The sequence below is a fragment of the Heterocephalus glaber genome, unplaced genomic scaffold (genome assembly GCF_053883595.1).
Source record: "Heterocephalus glaber isolate CG9 unplaced genomic scaffold, H.glaber_assembly_v1.0 deba00001688, whole genome shotgun sequence".
In the NCBI taxonomy this organism is placed as follows: Eukaryota; Metazoa; Chordata; class Mammalia; order Rodentia; family Bathyergidae; genus Heterocephalus; species Heterocephalus glaber.
The window spans coordinates 8,307,328-8,329,135 of NW_028258413.1; the positions used below are offsets into that span (position 1 = coordinate 8,307,328).

A 21,808-nucleotide genomic window follows, 5' to 3' on the forward strand; every position below is an offset into this window, starting at 1 on the left:
AAGTAGCAAGATTTCAAGGGGCAGAGTGTGAAGAGTGAGGGCTTTGGGCTCAGCTTTAGGATACGTCTGCCCAGTTGATCGGGTCTTATTTAGAGGTCCTGATTTTAGATTTCTATCTAAAGCCTGAATGCAGAACACCAGCTTGAAACTGCACTGAGCAGAATTTAAATTTTATTGAATTGGCTTATAATTATGCTATTGATTAAAATTATGAGTCATTCCAAGGTCTACACGTGACTTGGTAAATGAGTCTTCGGCTGGTGTACAGAGACAGACTTCCCTATGCCAACGGTCACAACTGAGATCTCAATGACTGATGAGACTGTGATCCTCTAATGGTAAGAAAACACTGCAGCTGAGGAATTATGACTCTGTGCAGCCATTCTCCCAGATCAAATGTTAGCTAGAGATAACATCGGTGGCTTGTTAGCTACAACCTATAAGATAACACAGGTGGCCTGTTAACTGTGAGCTGTCCTTCACAGGAAAGCATTGTTCCTCCCTTTTCCAAGCCTGGCCCAATAGTACATTGGTTTTGCTATTGTTTACATCTGCCTGTATGCACTCTGCTATGTTGGGTAAACAATAACTGCTGACAAGAAGGAGGATCGTGTGATCTTAGCCAGGAGAGAGCTAAGATCAGACCCCGGCCCCCAAGTAATAATCTACCATTTGTTCTCATTTCTTTATTCCTTGTTTTTTTGTATATTATTCTTTTATCCCCTGCTGTATCCTCATTCAGGCAATTGGGAGTCCCTTGATAACTCTCGGGCATAACCTGATACCTAAATAACACTCAGGCCTTATCTCTCACTTTCATCCTTGACTATGTCTCAGGGAAGAAATGAATGAATCGTGTTATGATCAGAAAGGCTGGCATTTTACCTGCCATTGGATTTCACATTTTTAATAAGAACAAAGCCAGTGAATGGTGAACTGTAGTCATCAGTCCCAGATCTGCATGCAAGCTCTTCCTTTAGACATGATGTGTTTATTTGAATTGCATGTATCTGGGAAATTGCAGAAAAGGTCTCAGCTCTCCTATTGGTTTTTCTAACTCCCTGAATGGGGTGGTTCATAGGCATGGGCCTCAGTGCAGGGGAGGCCATGCAATTTCTTGAAATCTTGGATGTGAAACTACAGATTAAATTTCCAGAAGTCACAATCAAAAGTACTTTCTATTAGGGACTGATGAAGCTACTGCATTATTTTTAAAAGTTGAGCTTATTTGAGAATGTTAACCGGTATCAGAAACCTAGGATGTGTATTTTTTAGAATGACTCCAAACAGACACTGCTGTCAATGTTTAGAAATGAAGAAAAAAAATCATTTATGTCTATTCTTCTCTCTAGGGCTTATCTAATGAATATAAACAAGCTTATTTAAAAGAGTTTGGTAGACTTCCTTTAAACAAATCAGCAGAAACATTTTTTGGTTAATTCTCATTAATTTGTTTTGAAAAGCCGCACAGATTTAAACACTCAATTTATTTGCAGTATTTGTGCATGGAAATAGTAATATAACACTGCATTCTATTTCAAGCTAGTAAATTGTTTCTAAGAAATAAGTAGATGCAATTTTAGAGCTTTTTAATAAAAAATACAGGTTATAGAAATGCATCTTAATTTGAAGTACAGAAAAAACTTTTTAAAATAGAATGTTTTTGAGGGTTACATGCAGAGAGGCACTAAATACAGGAAGGTTTCTGGAAACACGATATAACAAAAGTAATAAGAGCTCTGGTTGTAAGAAATACAGACAGCAGACCTGTCCCTAAAAGGCAAATGTGTAAGCTGGGAGTCTGTGCTGTCAAGGTGAGTCTCAGAAGAGGAGTAAGCCATTCAGGTTGGCCCCTTGAGGGGCCCTGTCACCTTGCTATACAGCATTTACCTTCTCTGCTCTTATTTTTCTTTAATTTGCAAAATGAGAACTCATTTCATTGGAGACAAAGTCGTTTTAAAATACAGGCATTTTCCCAGAATGCCATTGGTCCATGATATGCTATTCCAGCATGGATGGACTTATTTGAGACAGGTATCACCAATACGTTGTGGTAATTACATATCCCCAAATCCCCGGCTTGCTTCTGCTTTCAAGAATTCACAGTATAAATTTGCCCTGGAGGGAGAAGAAAATCCAAATGCGAGCTAGCTTCTCCCAGAAAGCACAGTGTCTGCAGTCTGGGGTTTCATTATAATACCTGCAGATGAGATAACAGGAAACGTACTTGTGAATAATGACTCAACAATCAAATTTATTATGCAGTACAAAATCACCCCTATACATAAATCTTGCTAAGGAATAATCACTTTTAACTTGAAAAATACACATGTTTATCCTTTCAGGAGAAGACAATAAAATATTTAAAGACTGCCATGTCCCAGATAAATGATTCAAGTCCCTAACAAATCTCCTTTAGTTTTTCTAATATACATGGCTAATATTTTACCTTCTTTAATGATATTTCCTGCAACAGAAACCAAATTCTTTTTCAACTTGGAGTGGAGCAGGAACCTACAAAATAATAACAATAAAAAAGACTCAGAGGTAGCACCGTCTCCATTTTAAGGCTGAACAAAGAAACATGACAAAATCATTGTCGCTTTTCACAGCTTTGTGGATGCAACTGGTGAGACCATTGTGCATTTTAAAAGGAAGCAGAATCACTGTGAAGATCAACTACATCAAAGTTCCTGCATTCAGATTTTATTTTGATTTAGGGGGAGAACTGCCTAAGCAGTGGGAATTTATATTCTGTTCCCATTAGCCAAAATCTTGCTTACAAACAAAACAAAAGAAAAATGAAAACATGCTGCAGTTCTGTAGTCCTTCAGATTTTGTAGAAGCATCTTTGTTTGATGAAGGTATTTCCATAAACCTCTAGGGTTTGATGCTCCCCACAATTCTGCTCTATTTGAATGAGACTTTTGGGTAAATAGTGTATAGCCTCTTAGATTACTGATGATCATAGAATGATCCAGAGATGCAAATACTTCAATCAATTTCTAAGGGTGAGTGACTTTATGTCAATACTCATGATTTATCTGAAATGAAGAAGGATTAAAACAATCCTAAAATGTTGGAAAACTAAAAAAGGTTTCTTTCTGGAGCTTACCAAAGTCATTAATTCTAGATTTTAGCAAGAAATCTAGCTCCTACAGGGGGATGGATAACAGCGCAAATTTCCTACATCACATATGCAGGTATTTGGAATAACATGGTTTTCATGAAGGAAAACTTGTGATTGGACATTATTGGTCTTGTTTGAACTGGTCTGGGTTTTCTTGTTTGTTTGTTTTTTGGTACCAGGGATCGAACTCAGGTCTTTGCGCTTGTGAGGCAGGCGGCAGAACCACTGAGCTGAATCCCCGGCCCTGGTCTGGGTTTTCAATTGCTATTATCTTTGATTTACATTATTTTTACCTTTTTATTAGCAATTTCTTTTTAGTTAAATCTATGACATGAAGTAAAGCATATTTGCATCAATAATATTTTGGGGCTATGTTTTTTCTATAACTAGACTTTAAGTACTATATGTTTTAGCTCAAATAGACTCATCATATTCCTATTATAAAAGCACCTGTACTCATAATTCCTCTAGTATTTATTTTTTTTTGGACATGTTGAATTCAGCCACACTTTGGCCTCAATGGTTTTTTCTTTTGAGTTATGTCTTCTTTGGATTGAACCCAGGGCCTCTGTGCACTGAGCTACATCCACAGCTCTTTCTGTATTTTTTTTTGGACAGGGTCTTGCTAATTTGCTTAATTTCCTTGAATGGCTGCTCATGAATTTTTGCACACAAATGTTCATCTAACCTATTTGGTTCATTTTTATTTTAAAGGACAGATAGGGTACAGGAGTCCCATTTTCCTTCTCACTAGAGAAATTCTTTTTTTGAATTTCATATCCATTTACATAAACCCAACATACCTTATTGCTGAAGGGGGTGTTATGCAACATGTTTTCATTGTGGGCAGTGGTACCTACAAATACAAATTGTGTTACTATCTATCTCTTCAGTCATATTCCATATATTCATGAATCATTTCATCATCACTTTAAAAAATGGTGAAACATCAAAAGGGCACACTGGAAATGAACCTTTGGCAAGTATGTCACTAATTTCTCCCACTTATGGATAGACTTGGATAGGATACCGAGGAATCACTTCAGTGTAGAAATGATCTTCTGAACTCCTCCGAGTGAGACTTTCACTTGATTATTCTTCTCCTTCTCTCCTCGCCCCTGACTTTCACCAAGGTTGGCCAGTTGCAAAGCACCTTCTTCTATGAACGCTTGCTCCTGCCACTCTCACAGCCTGTACCCTGGGCTTTCCATTTTCCATCCCAGCTGCATGTGTGCTTCTCTTGCTTAGCTGTGGACTGCAGCTTCTGAGTTCTCCCAGGCTCCCTAACTGGCCTCCACCTCTCACTGCCCTCTCACCATTTGACACACATTGCACCCTCATCGCATTCAAGGGAACTGTTCTGAGTCTTATTTGTATTTCATTAGCTCTTCTACTTTTCTTCCCTGTTTTATTAGTACATGTTTGCAAAACAGAATAAGTACATTCATCGTGGGGAACTGGTGCATATACACATTGTATCTCAGTTCTTTTTACTTCCTTTCCCCTCTCCTCCCTTCTGTCTTTTCCCTTCCCCAAATCCCCTTCTCATTTCCATAGTCTCTAACTTCTGAATATCAACCATCAGCTTCCATTTCCATAAATCACGTCAGTCTCCACAGGAAATCCCCATGCACAATTCTTACCCACATCTTACAGATGAGAAAGCTGCAGCTTGAAGAGGATATGAGGCGTGCAAAGGTCACACGGAGTAGGGTGTGAACAACTAGGACAGTCAGAGCCAATGCTTTTGCTTCTTTTATTGTGTTACAAAGCCTCCAGCATTGGACTCCAGAGTTGCTCCACATTTAGTTTGGATGTCAAGTGGTTTTGCACATAAATATCAAGTCTAGGTGAATTTTTACACCGACTTGCCCAATATTATTGGATTCAGAGTGATTAAAATTGCTTTACATACTTTGTTTTAGTCTTAAATACTTCTGTTAATGCCAACACTTACCACTTGGGTGGTGCACAATGATGAGTTTATCTAGAAGACAAAAACCAAACAAACCGTATTCTCTTAAGTTTTGTTCAATGTTTACCCAAAGCTCTTTTCCCCCTGCTGCCTACTTTGTGATTTTAAAGAGAGGATGAGATCTCATTCTAGCCTTAAAATATTAACCCTAAACTCCTAAACTCATCTACCTCTGGCCTCTAAATCTGAAACTGTTTCTCTGATTGTTTCTTTCTCTCTTCCAACATTTGTTACAAGGTGTTATGATTTTTGGTATCCTTGACAGTTAATAAATCTTGCTACTCTGCCTTGATATTCCTTTAGACTAAGCTCCTCTGTTCGTTTTTAAAATCAACATTATTCAGGAATAATTATATTCAGTACAAATTAAACACTGCTAAATGTATAAGGTGATGACTTATTTATTTATTTATTTATTTTTGGTACTGGGGATTGAACTCAGATCCTGGCGCTTGCGCAGCAGGTGGTGAAACCACTGAGCTAAATCCCTGGCCCTAAGGTGATGACTTTTGATAAATGTATGTAGCTACATGCCTATCAACCCGATAGGGTGGAGGTGATTTCATATCAATGAATAGTCCCTCATATGCCTGTGTCACTCACCATCAGAACATTACTCAGGAGGACCACGATCTGATTTCTACCTCTAGGAAATAGTTTTGTCTAGATTATTATTACAGGGTCTAGAATTTGAGATTAATGGAATCTGACATAGCATGTACTCCTTTGTGTCTGATGTCTTTCACTCAGTACCCTGATATTCATTTATATGGTTGTGTATAGTAGTAGGTATTTCTTTTTATTGCCTGAGTGGTATCCTATAGTAAAAATATAATAATTATCTATTCTTCTGTTGGACATTTGGACTGTGTCCAGAGCAGCTATTATGAATCAAACTGCTATAAACTTTGATGGATATATGTTTTCACTTGGTCTGTGCCATGTATTAAGCATATATGTGACTTTTCCCAAGTCACTGTACCATATTCTACTTCCATCAGCAATGTGTTCAAAGTATGTCCATCTCTACATCCCAAACAACACTGAAGTCTGACAGTCTCACGATTGCATTCAGTGTGGTTGACTATTACTACGTTATCTGGTTTCATTTGCCTTTTCCTAAGGACCTATGACACTGGCACCTTTTTCCATGCTTTGTCAGCTAAGACTGGGTGGTGGGTGTGGCATTGTGCTCACTGGAGCTGTCACTGCAGATAGCCCCTGGCTAGGTAGGCAGAGAGATAGATAGGGATATAGATATCCATGATTAGTTACACTTTCACCTGGGATTCCAGGGCTACGTAGAGGGATTCATCCCAGCTCCCTGTTCCACAGGTCTAACTCCAGTCTCTGGCAATAGGAAAACTGGCTCCTGTGACCTGTAGTATATTTATATGTTAGCTCAATCCTACAATACCCATAAAGCAGTTTTAAATGTTAAACTATATCCTTGTGGGGAAAATATACCCTACTTACTGGAGTAAAGTACAAGTTTTTATTTACTATTCTTTTTTACTTTTGGCCTTAGAATGCTTTGCTTTCTAAATCTATGTTCCTTTTTCCATCCCCCTTGTGTGTGGCTATGTTATTTACGCTAATTTTTTCCTGCTTATATTCTGTTTTGCCTCCTTTCTTATCCCTTCCTTATTTATTAAATATATAAAATACTGACAGAGTTCTAAAAGTCAGGAGGATACAAAGAAGTATACTAGAGAAGTTCAGAGAAGTGTTTTAAAAATTTTTATTATTTATTTATTTATTTTAAAAAAATTTATTTTTTTCAGTTTAGGTAAATTTTGTTTTTTAAGTAATTTTTTTCTTTTCATTTAAGTTGCCAAATATGCTGGAAGAAGGTTAATTATGCTTTCATAGTATCTCTCTAATACTTGTAGGCTCTGTTGGGATAAATTACTTTAGCTCCTGTTACAGAAAATTCTTGTTTTCTTTTTTCCTTGACCATCCTTGCCATGAGTTTATCAATTTTATTTATGATTTCAAATGACTTATTTTTGACTTTGTAAAATTTCTTTTGTTCATCTCTTTCCATTTTCATTGATTTCTGACCTTACTCTTTTTTATTTCCTATTTTTGGATTTAATTTGTTTTTCTTTAGTTTCCTAAGGTGGAAGCTTATAGCATTGATCTAAAGCTTTTTGCCTTTTCTAGTGTAACTTCCATGGTCATAAATTTCTCTCTAATTTAACTGTTAAATGCATAACCATGTTAGCTGAATTCCACAAATTCTGATATAGATTTTCCACTATCATTCATGTGGGAATATTTTCTTGGGATTTGCTATTTGTTCCGTGGTTAATTTGAAATTTCATTTAATTCCTAAACATTTGGAGAGATTTTATAGATATCTAATTATTTTCCAGTTAATTTCCGTGGTGGTGGTAGAATATGACTTCAAAAGACTAAAATATTTTAGAGAACACACTCGGAAGGTCTTAATCTTTTAAAGTTAATTGAAACTTTTTGATGATTCATTTGTGTCTATTTTGGGGAATCTTCTGTGCACAACTCTAGTGAACATATATTCTGAAATTTTTTGATGCTTCTGCAAATGTCAATTAAGTGAAGTTAGCTGACAGTACGTTTCAGATCTTCTATATCCTTATTGATCTTTATTATTCTATTAATTACTAAGAGGGAAGTGAAAACATCTCAGTACTATCAGATTTTTCTTGATGAAGTCTGATAAAACTCACAAGCATAAATGAGGTAGAAAATATACCAATATTTAGGGTTGCTATATCTTCCTGGTGACTGCCCTTTCATCATTATGCAGTATCGTTTGTACCCCTTGCAATACTCTTTGTCTTGAAGTTTATCTTGTTGCATGTTAGAGTGGTTATGACAGCTTTCTTTTGCTTACTGTTGGGATAGTGGACCCTTCACTAGCCTTCCTTTTCAAACTATGTGCCTTATATCTAAGATGCTCATCTTTTAAACATCCGAAACTTAGGTACTGCTTTGCAACCTGAGAATATTTTTCTTTAAAATTAAATAGTTAACTCATTTAGATTTAACATAATTACTGATCTGACTCAGTTTAACATGACCATCTTGTTCTTGTCTTTCGGCTTACCCATTTTGTTTATGTTCCTCTTTGAGACATTCTTGCTGTATTTTCTGTGATTCAAATAGTTCTTTAATGCTCCATTTCATTTCTTCTATTGGTTTCCAAGATACCCTTTCTTTCTTTGTTTCTTTCTTTTTCTTTCTTTCTTTCCTTCCTTCCTTCTTTCTTTCTCTCTCTTTCTTTCTTTCTGCTTTCTTTCTCTCCTTCCTTCCTCCTTCCCTTTTTTCTTTCTTTCTTTTTCTTTCTCTCTTTCTTTTTTCCTTTCTTTCTTTCTCTCTTTTTTCCTTCCTTCCTTCTTTCCCTCTCTCTCTTTCTTTCTGCTTTCTTTCTCTCCTTCCTTCCTCCCTCCCTCCTTTTCTTTTTTCTTTCTTTCTTTTTCTTTCTCTCTTTTTTCCTTTCTTTCTTTCTTTCTTTCTCTCTTTTTTCCTTCTTTCCTTCTCTCTCTCTCTCTCTCTCTCTCTCTCTCTCTCTCTCTCTCTCTCTCTCTCTCATATCAGGGTCTTATTATGTAGTTCAGGGTGGCCTTGAACTCACTATGTAGCCCAGGCTGGTTGTGAACTTACAGAGATCCTCCTGCCTCAGCCTCCCAAGTGCTGCCTCTGCAAGTGCTGGGATTCCCAAGTGCTCGGCACTTCTCATTGATTTTTTATAGATTGCCTTGAGACTAAATTGTACAAGTTTAATTCATCAATTGTTGGTACATTCCCTTGAGTTTCATGCCTTATGTCTGACTTGCACTTGACACTGCATCCTTTCCTCTCTTTTATACCTGAGTCTCACAATCCACACTTTGCACTTCACTGTGAAAACCTTCACTTGTCTGCATCTTATGTTCTTTGTGTGACTGTATCCTTCACATTTCACACTTCAATGTTAGGTGTTAATAGTTTGGGCTCTAAATAGTAGTCTTTGAAATAATTTATGAAAAGAAAGAAAATATAATATTTTATGTCTGCCTGCTTTGTATAATTTTTATCATTCTTCCTCCTCAGGGGAAAGGATCTGGCACCCTTTTTGTAAATTTTCTTTCCACCTGCGTGATTTTCTTTAGCATTTGTCTTGTTGCAATTTTGCTACAAATTCTCTAATCCACACATACCTTTATTTCATCAATTTTTGAGGGATATTATATAGAGTTGAGTGGTCTTTTTTTCTTTTCAATCTTTGAAGATATAATTACATTGTCTTTGGCCCTCTTTGAATCTAATAATCATTTAGTAAATATTGTCATCTTTTCCCTGTATAAGTCATGTATCTTCTTACTCTGGCTTCTTTTAAGAATTTTCCCTTTACCTTGAGGTGAAGTAGTTTCATCACATATTGCATAGAGGTCATTTTCTTAACAATTATGTTAATTGTTTTTGTTTTTTGTTTTGGTACCCAGGATCAAACCCAGGACCTTGCACTTGCGAGGCTGGTGCAGTGCCACTGAGCTAAATCCCTGGCCCTTTTTTTGTTTGTTTTTATGTGAAGTTCTCAGAATCAATGGAAGTAGTTTGCAATCAATGTGGCAATGTTTTGGGCATGATTTTATTATAAGTGTTTTGTTCCAGACTCACTCTTTTCTCATTCTGAGGGCTAACCACTTGGAGGCTAGATTGCTTATACTGTCCAACAAAAAGTTCTTTCTTGTCCTGCTCATCATATTAATTTCTGTTGCTCTGTCTTCAAGCTCACTCTCTTTGCTATACCAAATCTGTTAATAAGTTCATTTGATAAACTTTCATTTCTTACATCATATAATTTTATTTAAAAAAATGTCCACTTGCTTCTTTTATGTACTTTCATTTTCTTCTGCTAATATTTCTTTATTCCCTCAATGAAATCCTATTTTTCATCAATTCAGTGTTTATAGGAGCTTCTTTTGAACCTTGTACATTATATTTTTTCTTTCTTTTTCCTTTGGAGTTGAAACCTGCATGTGACAATATGTTGTATATTATGGATTTTGTAATATTCTTTAGATGAGTGTAGGTTCTTGTTTTAGCAGGCAGTTCAATTTCTGACATGAGCCTGCATAGATTTGATATTATTCTTTTTTGAGTATTGATCTGTAGTACTGACTGGATAAAGAAAATGTGGGTTTTTAAAATAAAACAGAGTACTACTTAGTCACAAAAAATGACAAATTAGAGACATTTATAGCTAAATGGATGCACATTGAGGCAATACTCTTAAGTGAAATAAATAGGACACACATGTGTAAATACCATATAGTTTCTCTAGTATGAGAAACTGAAAGTATAAATAAGGTCTAAAAGGTATAATAGATAATGTGAAATAGGAAGAAAAGAGGCAAAGTGGAAGGGGAAGTGGGAGGGGTAGGGGAAAGGAAAGAAGGGAATGGAATTAATATGAGAAAATGAAAAAAATGGAAACAAAGACTTTGTAAATAGGGAGGGATGGAGGGGTTGAAGGGAGGGCAGGGAAGGGGGGAAAATAAGAATCAAGAGAGATTATGTAAAGGTGCAAATTTCCAATGATGAATGTCATTATATTGTACACTTAAAATGAAGCAATAAAATTAATTTTAAAAAAGTTTTAAGTAGAACAATAAAAGTTTATGTAGAAGCAAAAACAAACAAAACAAAGCCCAAGGTGATTTATAAGGCATTTGGGGAGACTTGGCCTACAAACGCTGTCTCCTGTGTGGCTCCTGTGGGCCTTGGTTGTAGGTTTTCTTACACCATAGCTAGAGTACCTGCTGCTCTAACTCAAGGTGCTTCCTCCTTACAGCTCCTGTGTATCTTTTAAGGATGCCTGGTATTCAAAGGAGATGCTAAGAGCTCCCTACCATGGCAGGACAGGAGCACAGTTTCTCCCCAGCAGGGCTTTTCCTCCAGTGTCTGTTTTGGTTTCAGGCTCTAAGCATTGCTACCTTGTCTGCCTTGAGCAGTCTTTCCGAATGCACGGGTACCTCAGACGTTCACAGTTCCTTATATGGGCATCTGGGCCCTGCTCTCCAGGAACCTTCCATGCAGTCTGGCAGCCCTGGCTGCCCTGAAGTGGCACCTCAATTTCCTTTGGTTCACACCACCCCCTTGCTTTGCTCTGACTATGCTTTGCTCTGTTCAGAGACGAACGCAGCTGTGAGAGCTGCCTTGAGAGCACTGCTCTCTCTGGGTTGGTGGTCTTGGCCTGTGTGTGGTCTGCTTGCTGAACTCCGTTACTCCTAACTCTGGTCAGGGTCAGTGTCCTGTGCAAGGGGACTGTGTGTCTGCTATACTTCACTCCTGTGGCTGAGGGAGAACTGTCACATTCTCAGCTAACAATAGTGATTAAGAATGGGGATCTTGAACTCGAATGGAATGGATGGCAGTTTCTAATCCACATGACCTTGGAATTTTAGTTTCTAAAAATCTTTTTCCGTGCTTGAATCTCATTTCACATTAGAATGTAGGTTTGTGGAGCTCGGTTACCTATAAATTAGTCTCATGTTTATGACCTTAATTATTTGAGGAAGTATATTTTTGCTTTAGGAAACATTTCTGAGAGCTTAAAGAACTCTCTATGGGAAAGTACATAACTGCTCAATAATATGAAGAGAAATGAATTTTAACACTCTGAATTTTAGCATGAAATTCCCACTACCTAAAAGCCATGTAGTCCTATTGAAAGCAGAGGAGTTGGAAGCTCTTAAACTTCTTTCAGTGGTTGTTAGTTTTTAATTATCTGTGCAAGAGTAGAGACTTGGGAAAAGAGTGGTCAAATAGTGACAACATAATTTATTTTCAATTTTGGAGGGTGGTGTTCATCTTTGGAGAAGATTTACCATTTTAATAACATTTGGTTTGTGTTAGCATCGAGTGCAGGTCCTACTTCCCCAGCAACCAATAATTACAGTCCTGGGGAATATGCATTGCTAGGAAGCACACAGCTTTAAGGAAAACCAACATGAAAGTTATAATTTAAAACAATCCACATGTGGACAATTGTGAAAATTGAGTACACTGAGAATATTCCACCTTATTAAAAAGTATGCCTCCTTAATTATTTGATTCCCTATATAATGGCTAATAAAAAACTAGAACAGAATTTTCCTATTTATTACATAACTCATACAGAAATCAAGAGAGGAATGAGCCTTGATGGAAGGGTCATTGCGGGTCAGAGAATAGAAATACTTCATACGCGAATTCACAATGCACTCTCAGCGTATGTGTAATTGTTCTTGCTCTGCGGATGAACAACTGAACAGCGCCAGGTGGACAGCCGGAAGTGACGCTGCACAGGCCGGAAGTGACCCGGCACAGGCCAGAAGCAGTTCCCGTGTTTCCCACTGCATCCTGCTGCCGTCTTTGAGGAGCAGGCAGATCTCACTTACCACAGATATTTTCTTCTTCTGGTCTTTTCCCAATAATGTTGTCTCGTAGTTGGCGTAGCTTTTCCTTAATGAGGACACAGAGCATAGAATATAGGACCAGGTCATGGAAGTCAAGATTTAAACATTTTTCATGGCTCAAGGTGAAAACATCAACACTATGTCTTGGTGTTCATTTGTTATTCACGTTTAGGGGCCTCCCCCGCCATCCTTGGTGCTTTATGTGCGTCATCTTAAATTAGTCCTCACCACTGCAGGAAAGGGATGTTAAATTTCACCATCCAGATTTGTAGATGTGGAAACCGAGATGCAGAGAGGGGAAGTGACCTTTCCAAGTCAGGTAGTGCTAAGTGGTGGAGTTAGGATGAGTATCGGAGGGCTAATCCCTTTGGTAGCACTTTCCTTCGAGTCTACACTTGCTGTTGGGGACCGGAAGGGCTAGAGCTATGTAACACAGGATGGCTTCCTGCTGCCTGAACCCAGCCCTGGCCTCCGCAGGGACTTATCTTCCCTGTGTTCTGAGTGTTAAGATAGGGACTCAGGAACAAATGATGTGCAGCTCAGTTCTCATTCTGAGCTTGTTCGTGATCTTCTCTTGTTTTCCAGACAGTCTACATCAGTATCATTTTAACCATAAGAGAACAACAAGCTAGCAGGCAATAAATCTTTTAGAGGACAACAAAGAGCCATGCTTTTCCTGGTGGTTTGCCTGGGAAACTAGAAACCCTTTTCCTGTAGAAATGTTCCCAGATCTCCTCCTGGAGTGGAGCAGCCCAGTCAGGTAGCCCTGGCGGGATCCTCAGTGAGGATCCCTGCAAGCAGCACTCCTGCCTCCTCTCCCAATGCCAGGGCGCTGCCTGGCTCACCAACATTGGAAAGAATATAGAAATGTCTGAGCATGTGTGTGTTGGGGACATGGAGAAGGATGATGATGATGATGATGATGATGATGATAATGATAATTATCTGTCTGGACTTCTGTCCCAGTCTCTGTGTTAAGGACTAGCTGATTCAAATACAGTCATGAAAAATTTGGCTTTGATGTAAAGTACTCTCAATGTCTTTTGACTTATGTTTACAGGTCTTTTGCCGAGACACTATTCATGATCTCATTCTCCCTGTCTATTAGATGAGTCACATCAATCTCATAATGTATGGTTCTCCTTAAATTTTTTCCCCCCAAAATGGAATATAAATACACAAATAAAATAGAAACAACCAAGGGTTTAATGGAATAACTAGTGAAATCATTTCTAAGAAGCTGGATTACTCTAAATTGAAATTTTTATTAAAGGTCTTGGCTTACATCAATAAAACTTATATGATACAGCACTGCTAGGACATGGAGTTTGGGGTTTATCTTTCAGCACCTTTTGCCCCTCTCAGGATGAGAGGGAAGGGTGGGGTGACAGTGTTGACAGAGTGTGAGATAGCATGTTTGCTGCAGTTCTGATCGGTGATCTGCAGTGGATGTTCCCTGGTTTGTTTGCCAAAATAACTGCCTTTGCATAATCTGGACCAGGCCCAGCATCAGCCCACAACCAGAGCTGCTCTTGGAGACAGGTAATTCCTGACCAGGCCTGAATTCAGAGTATTTAGAAAGTCCTTGCACTTGCACTGTCTCTTGCCTCTGTGCTAGACTGTTTGAAATGTGACTCACTGTGACTCATTTTCCGGTTGTTTTAAAAGTGTTCTTTTAAGGATTGTCTTTAAAATAAAATTTATCTTTTGGGAAAGGTGGTATCTGAAGCTATTATTATTTATATTTTGGTCTCAATAGCTCATTAAATGTGCTTAATCGACCACCTGGGAACCAGGTTCTGGCTCCTTGAGGCTCTGTGATGAGAAGAAAGGCAGAGTTACAGTATTTTAGGGGTGGGGTTGACTGTGAGACAGAGAGAATCTGGTCCTGACACCCTTCAGGAGGAATGTCAGGGTAGTGTAGCTATATTTTGTTTCCATGCTCACCTCAGAACCACCTCCTTCCATTCTCTCTCTGGGTATGAATTATGTTTGCAGAAGGCAAGGTTATCTGAAGTTAATATTCTTGGCATTGATCAAAAAACACTGCTTGACACACACAATTTTAATTTTCTGGTATATAATATGTATGAATATATATAATATATAAGAAGATGAAACTTTTCACATTTAGGACTTTTGCTCAACATGATTTCAAGCATTCCCTTTGAGGCTAATCTATGTCCTATTGTTCAGAGCAGAGCACACGTCAGTGTGAAGACATTTCACCTTAATTTCAGCAATTAGCTTTTACCAATTTCCCTGTACTCAGCACAGGTATTATGAGCTGATTAGGGGTTAGTTTTAATTACTGGGCTCCAGGATTGAGTTCACATAAATGAACTGGTAAAGGTGAAATATCTCCATTTTACTTTCATGTTTTAAAACTAATTTTTTAAAAACACCTTTTGGAGTTGCTAGTTAAAAACAGAACAGCTGGCTGCATTTCTCATGAAGTCTCAATCCAGCTTAGCCTCCAGGAGTCTGTAACACCATGAACGTTCCAAGGGTTTGGGTCATTGTTACCTGCTGAATCATTTCCAGGCTGCTCTTTCCCATCTGCCAATGTTTGAATTTCTCCAGGGCTTCATCCACAGACAGCTTCCCATTTTTGACTTTCTCCTGCAGGAGGATGAGTTCTTCCTGCCCGGCTGCCAGGCAGCCCCTTGGAATGGACATGGCTGGGCTCTCCATCCGTGCTTTGTCTGTGATATAAGGGAGGGCACATCAACAGGAAGTCAGTGTATGGACTACAAATAGAGCCAGTGGTGCTTCCTGTACTTAACAGGCCACATTTTAAAGCAGGTTTTTCAAAGGATGGTGGTGGTACCTGGCATCTAGTGATATGGTTAAAAAAATATATCTCATTACTGAGGCATCAAGACAGAAAAATCAGTAGCAAGAGTTTAACACTGGATTTGTAGGACATGCCAATTCCTTTCCTTGAGGAATAAAATGGGGTTTGTGGATGGGATTCTGGGAAGGTCATACAGAGTTGCCTAGCACTTGTGGCCTCCTCCAAAAGGAAGAGCTAAAGCTACAGGTGGCTGCTGCATTAGAGGTTAGTGGGCAGGGGAGAGGGCTGGGATTCCTTCTGGGAGGGACACAACACACAAGAGGAACCAGGAGTGTAGGGCCAGCAAACTCCATCAGCTCAGATACTGGCCACCCTGGCCACTGGACAGTCCCAGTGTGTCACGGTCTTGCAGCCCAGCCAGGGGATAGCCTGCGGACTGAAGAGTAGCTTGGCCCTGGAGAAAGAATTCACATGTCCTCCTTGCAGACCCCAGAACCTGGAAAGGGAGAGAAGCTATTGTCTGAGTGAACAGTGCTCCAGCTCATGAACCTCTGCATCTCCAGGACCCCACAGCCTCTCCACCATAGCAGCAAGGTACTACAACCACAGGAATCCAAGGCAACTTGCAAGGTGACTGTGACCCAGTGCCCAGGCAATGCTCCTCACAACACAGATGGGCAAATCCCCATGGCCGGGGAGGTTGCACTGCTCTAGTGACTGAGACAGGGGTTGCTTGTCCTGGGGACTCAAGGCTGGGGCAGCACATGGGGCTGAGAGCAGCACAGAGCCAAGGGCCCAGCTACCACAGACACAGGATTGGGTCTGCACCGCCACTGTCTGGGGTAGGCTCTGAGATTGCTGTGCTGCTGTTACCCTCTGCTGCCCAGCCCTGTAACAGCTCTGTTGGATCTTGGTCAGAAGGGGTCTCCTTGTCTAGGGCTCCCTGGTATGCCCCCCACCCTAGGCCAGATGCCTGTGGGCTTGCACCACCAGCAGGGTGAGAGTGCAGTGTTCCATGGTGCTGTCTGCTCTGACCCCAGCTGTGTGCAGGTCCATGCTAGAACTGGGGTGGGTGCTGAATGCTCCCCTACTTCCTCCACTCCTGATGCCATTGCTCCATAGTTGGGGAAATCACATAGGGGTGCTCTGCTGCATACCCCTGCTAGGCCACTAGTGCCTTCACCCCGAGGTGGACTTAGAGACATGGGTCTCTCTTCTCTTGCTGTGGCACATACTGGACCCAAAGCCATTGACTATGGTGGAAGATGCCAAAAGGAGATGATAGCAGGTGCCCAGCTGGAACCAAAGCCAATATCACATATGAAACAACACCCCAGGTGAGTCTTTAGAGAAAGCTGCTTACTATGAAAGAACCAACATAACAGTAGCAGACATAACTGATTCATCAAATGCACAAATATCGACATAGGTGACAAGAAATATGAAAAAACAAGGAAACAATGCCTCGAAGAGAACACAGTAACTTTCTAGCAACAGATATCAAAGAAAACTATACTGATGAAATGCCTGATAATTTAAAGAATGATTATATAGGAACTCAGTGAGATTCAAGAAAATACATTCTAATGAAATTAGAAAAACAATGAATGATTTGAACAAGAAATCTAGCAAAGAAATAAAGATATTGACCAAAACCAAAGCAGAAATCTTGGAGATAAAGAATTTAATAAGTTTTTTAAAAATATAGTTGAAAACCTCAACAACAAAGTAGAGCAAGCAAGGGAAAGAATATCTGAACTTGAAAACAAGTATTTTGAAATAACCCAGTCAGAAGAGAGAGAGAGGGAGAGGAAGGAAGGGAGGGAGAGAGGGAGAGGGAGGGGGGAAGGGAGAGAGAGAGAGAACAAATGAACTAAGGTAGTTACTGAGACCTTTGGAATATGATCAAATAAACAAAGATTCACATTTTTTAATACTTAAAGGAGAAGAAGAGAGGGAAGTCATAGAAAACTTTATCAATGAAATAATAGCTGAAAACTTTCTCAATCTTGGGAAATATATGTACACTCAGGTTAAAGAGGCCCATAAGACCCCAAATGGATATGACCAGAAAAGATCCTGGCATATCATAGTCAACTGTGGAAATTCTAAGACAGGGGCCAGGTAGGTAGCTCAGTGGAAGGATGTTTGCCTAGTGAAGGATGTTTTCCTAGTGTGTGCAAAGACCTTGGTTTGATTCTGAGGACCACAAAACTGAAACAACAACATCAACACCAAAGCAAAATATCAGACAGAAATCTAAAAACTACAAAAGTACTGACCAAAAGGCCAGCTCTACAAAAGATATTTTAGGAAGTGCGATACCTGAAATGAAACAAAACAAACAAGCAAACAAAAAAGACAATTGCCATCATAAAATCATGTGAAAGTATAAAATGCACTGGAAGAGCAGATGCATGAAATAAAATAGAAAAAACCTTATCAGTACAATAAACTATGAAACCACAGAGATGAACAATAAGGGAAAGAGAATAGGATGAAGACTATTTAAAACAAATATAAGCAATTTTACAAAATGACAGGATTAAGTCCTTACTTATCAATAATAATGAAGGTAAATGGATTAATTTCTCCAATTGCAAGATACAGATTGGCCAAATGGATGCAAAACCAGGATCCAATGGTATGCTGCCTACAAGAAACTCATAATGTAAAATGAAAGGATAGAAAAAGAAATTTCACAGAAGTGGGAAGCAAAAGCAAGGAGGAGAGCTATTGTCATATCAGAAATAATAGACTTGAAGATAAAAAACTGTTAGAAGAGACAAAGAAAGTCACCATGTAATTATCAAGGTATCAGTCCAACCAGCAGACATGAAAGTTGAAAAATGCATGTGCAGCAGTGCTGGAGCAATTACTACTTGACCTGAGGGAGAGGTAGAATTCAATGCAACAACAGTGAGATGCTCAACTCCACTTTTGTCAGACCTTCCCAACCAAAGAAATCAAGAAAGAGCAAAGTCAAACTATACTGTCTGTTAAATGGAGCTACATTCAACCAACCCACAGTCAACATCATATCAAACAGGGAGAGCTGAGAACTTTTCCTCTAATATCTGGATAAGACAAGGCTGTTCACTGTCAGCAACACTGTATTGGAAATTTTAGCCTGAAAAATTATGCAAGAAGAAGAAACAAAGGGATATAAATAGGCATATAAACAAAATAAAATGAAATAAAATAGAATAATTTCTGTTTGCAGATGATATGATTGTTTATACAGAAAAATCTAAAGACTCCACTAAAAGATTATGAGAACTAATAAATGATTTCAGTAAAGTTATAGGATACAAAATGAATGTACAAAAAATCAATAGCACTTTTATACACTATTAATGAGATTGCTGAGAAAGAAATCATGAAAGGAAACCCATTCATGATAGCTATAAGAAAGAAAGAAAGAAAGATAGAAATAAAAAAGAAAGACAGACCTAGGAATAAAGGAAACTAAGGAAAATCATATATTCTAAATTACTAAATTGCAATAAGAGAAATTTTATTATGTTCAAAAGGAAAATCCCTCTATATTTGTGGATAGGAGTAATTACTATTGTAAAATATCCACACTACCCAGAACAATCTACAGATTCATTGCAATCTCCATTCAGATACCAATGGCATTCTTCACAGAATTAAAAAAAAGAATGCTAAACTTCATGTGGAAGCAGAAAAGATCTAGAAGAGCTAAAGCAATCTTGAGCAGAAATAACTAAACTGGAGGTATTATGCTACCTAGATTTAATATATACTACAAAGACATAGAAATCAAAACAGACATAGACCAGTGGAACAGAATAAAGTGCCCAGAAGCAATCTCATATATTTAGAGTCAACTGATTCCTCATAAAGTCTCTGAAAATACATACTAGAGAAAGGACAGCCTCTTCAATAAACAATTTGAAGAAAATTGGATATTCACATGCAGAAGATTGAAACTTGATCCCTGTGTCTCACCCTATACAAAAATAAAATCAAAATGCATCAAAGGTCCAATGAAAGTTCTGAAACTATGGAACTATTAGAAGAAAACTTAGGAGAAGCACTTCAAGCATTGTTATTGGCAGTGTTTTTTTTTTTTTTTTTTTTTTTTTGCAAAAGACACCTAAACCACAGGAAACAAAAGAAAAAGTAGACAAATAGTATTAGGATAAACCAAGAAGGTTCTGTGCAACAAAGACAATTGACACAGTGAACAAACAAATTTCAGAGAAAAGTTTTGTAAGCTTCTCATCAGAGGACTAATATCAAAACTATATAAGGAATTTAAAAGTCTAACAAAAACTATATTATCCAATTAAAAACGGGCAAAAATGTAAATGGACACACCTCAAAAGAATACATAAAATTGGTCAGTAAGTACAAGAAAACATATTCAACTTTATGACATGCCATGGAAATGAAAATCTAATGCAGAGATGTTGTCTCACTGCAGTCAGAATGGCTGTGACTAGAAAGTCAAAAAATAGAAATGTCAATGAGGATGTGGACGAAATGGAGCTCTTATACACTAATGCAAATTAGTAAGCCACTATGGACAATAGTATAGAGGTTCCTTAAAGAATCAAAGATAGAACTGCCATCCATGGGACCAGTTGTTCTACTTCTGGGTATGCACTTAAGGAGAAATATTAAGTAGATCAAAGAGACACCTGTGTGTCCATGTTGATAGCGGCATTTATCATAATAGGTAAGATACTGAATAAACTAGATTTCTACCAGTGGGTGAGTGGATAAAGAAAATGTGGTACACATGCACTGCAGAATATCATTAAGCTATAAGAAGAATGACATGTTCTAGTTTTCAGTGAAATGGTTGGAGTTGGAGGTTATGCTAAGTGAGATAAGTCAGGCATGGAATGGAAAATGCTGCATCTTCTCTCACTCATGTGAATGTTACAAAAAGAAAGACAGAAATGCAGATCAGAATATATAACACAGACGACCAGAGGTTGAACAGAGTGTGGGGAGCAGGAAGGAGAGGGATATTGGATAACACACAGCAAGACATGGAGAGAGGTAGTACTTTCTGGTGTGCCCAGGGTAGTGGGGCTGGAGTTCACAGAAAACTATTGTATATCTCCTGAAAGACTGGAAGATGGGAGCTTAGAGCTCAGAGCTCCAAACACAAAGTGATGATAAGGGCATGGAAATGTTAACTACCCTCCTTTCATCAGTACCTGTTGTATACACAGATAGAAATATCACACAAGCCCCATATTTTTGTCCAATTTAAATAGGAAAAAAATAAATTACAGTACAAATAAGATTATGTACATAAATTAGTCTAGAGTTTAAATAAATGCTAATATTATTATTTATTAGTTTATTAGTCTAAATAAATGCAAATATTATTGTTGATAATAAACACTGGTTGAATAAACAGTATCTATAATTTTGGGAAAAGAGATCTCCAAATCTAAATGTTATGAGTTACTTAGGATGATCAGAAATTTTGTTTGGAGTTTGTGCCTTCTCATTTCTACATTTGCCTAAGTCCAGCACACTTGCTGTAGGATCTCAGGAGAGGGGGGCTAATGAGGAAGCAGTGCCTGTACCCATGCATGGTTAAACAAAACATGCCACGGAGTCTGGAAGGGGAGAACAGGAGTTCTGCCCAACTGCATTTCAGTTAAGTCCCTGGAGAAATCTGCTCCCTCCTCAGAGCCCATTTTCAAGAAAGAAAGAGATACATTGGGTGCATCTAGAGCTCACTGGCAAGGAAGTGGGAGGTGGAGAGGGTGTTCAAATTCCATAGCAGTACAGATTCATTCATAGAATCAGGGTTGATTATTCTGCAAGAAAGAAGTTTCAAGTGTTTGAGAGCAGGTTTTAAGTATTTGTAGGGGACCTGAGCCCGAGGCTGCCCTGGGATGACTCCTAATAGTCTTTCTCAACTCGGGGAAGGATTCTAACAATGAATCTTGAAACAGGGACATGGAGAGGCTTTCTTGCTGAAAGATTTACTTGCACATAAAACTGCTCTATGGCCAATGCTCTGATTCCCATGGGGCCTTCCTGACTTGGTTTTATCTCTTCAGAAGTCTCTTCCCCCAGAACTAACAAGATGTCACAGATTCTCTGCTCTAAATCTTCCTTCAGGGACAAAGAACCTGTGGCCCCAGGGGACCCAGAGAAGCCTGTCAGCCAGAGGCTAACTGGTTCAGTGGCAAAAAGTACAAAATTGAGATCTAGCTTCTTACACAGTCAGCTTTTTATAGGCTCCCATACTCAAACCCAGTTTGTGAAATGCAGCTCACAGTAGCATCTGTGCCTTCGCTGCCAGTGTGTGGTCTAACATCAGCACCTCACAGTTGTGCCATTTAGATGTCACCTCACCACACCATCCCCTGTCTAAGCCTCCATCCATTTTGCCTCAAATAACCCAGGCAGCTAAATCTGCTTCGGCAGAAGTTACCGCAAGCCAAAGCTGTCCCCCAAACTGCATGGACTTCACTTCT

At 38.7% G+C, this 21,808-nt stretch overlaps 1 protein-coding gene across 6 annotated transcripts in view; it reads right to left on the minus strand.

The window, feature by feature from the left end:
• Positions 1 to 1,468: 1,468 nt before the first annotated feature.
• Bank1 (B cell scaffold protein with ankyrin repeats 1) overlaps positions 1,469 to 21,808 on the minus strand; it is a 336,687-nt gene continuing 316,347 nt past the window's right edge. For 5 of the 6 annotated variants that reach the window (XM_087198794.1, XM_021245443.2, XM_021245444.2 and 2 more), the window contains 6 exons: positions 15,059 to 15,237; positions 12,515 to 12,578; positions 5,088 to 5,117; positions 3,934 to 3,986; positions 2,450 to 2,514; positions 1,469 to 2,200 (listed from right to left, as the gene is read on the minus strand). In XM_087198794.1, coding sequence (XP_087054920.1) covers positions 2,455 to 2,514; positions 3,934 to 3,986; positions 5,088 to 5,117; positions 12,515 to 12,578; positions 15,059 to 15,237 — 386 coding nt within the window. In that variant the 3' untranslated portion in view covers positions 1,469 to 2,200; positions 2,450 to 2,454. The remainder of the gene's footprint in view (positions 2,201 to 2,449; positions 2,515 to 3,933; positions 3,987 to 5,087; positions 5,118 to 12,514; positions 12,579 to 15,058; positions 15,238 to 21,808) is intronic. The other variant, XM_087198793.1, reaches the window with a different exon arrangement.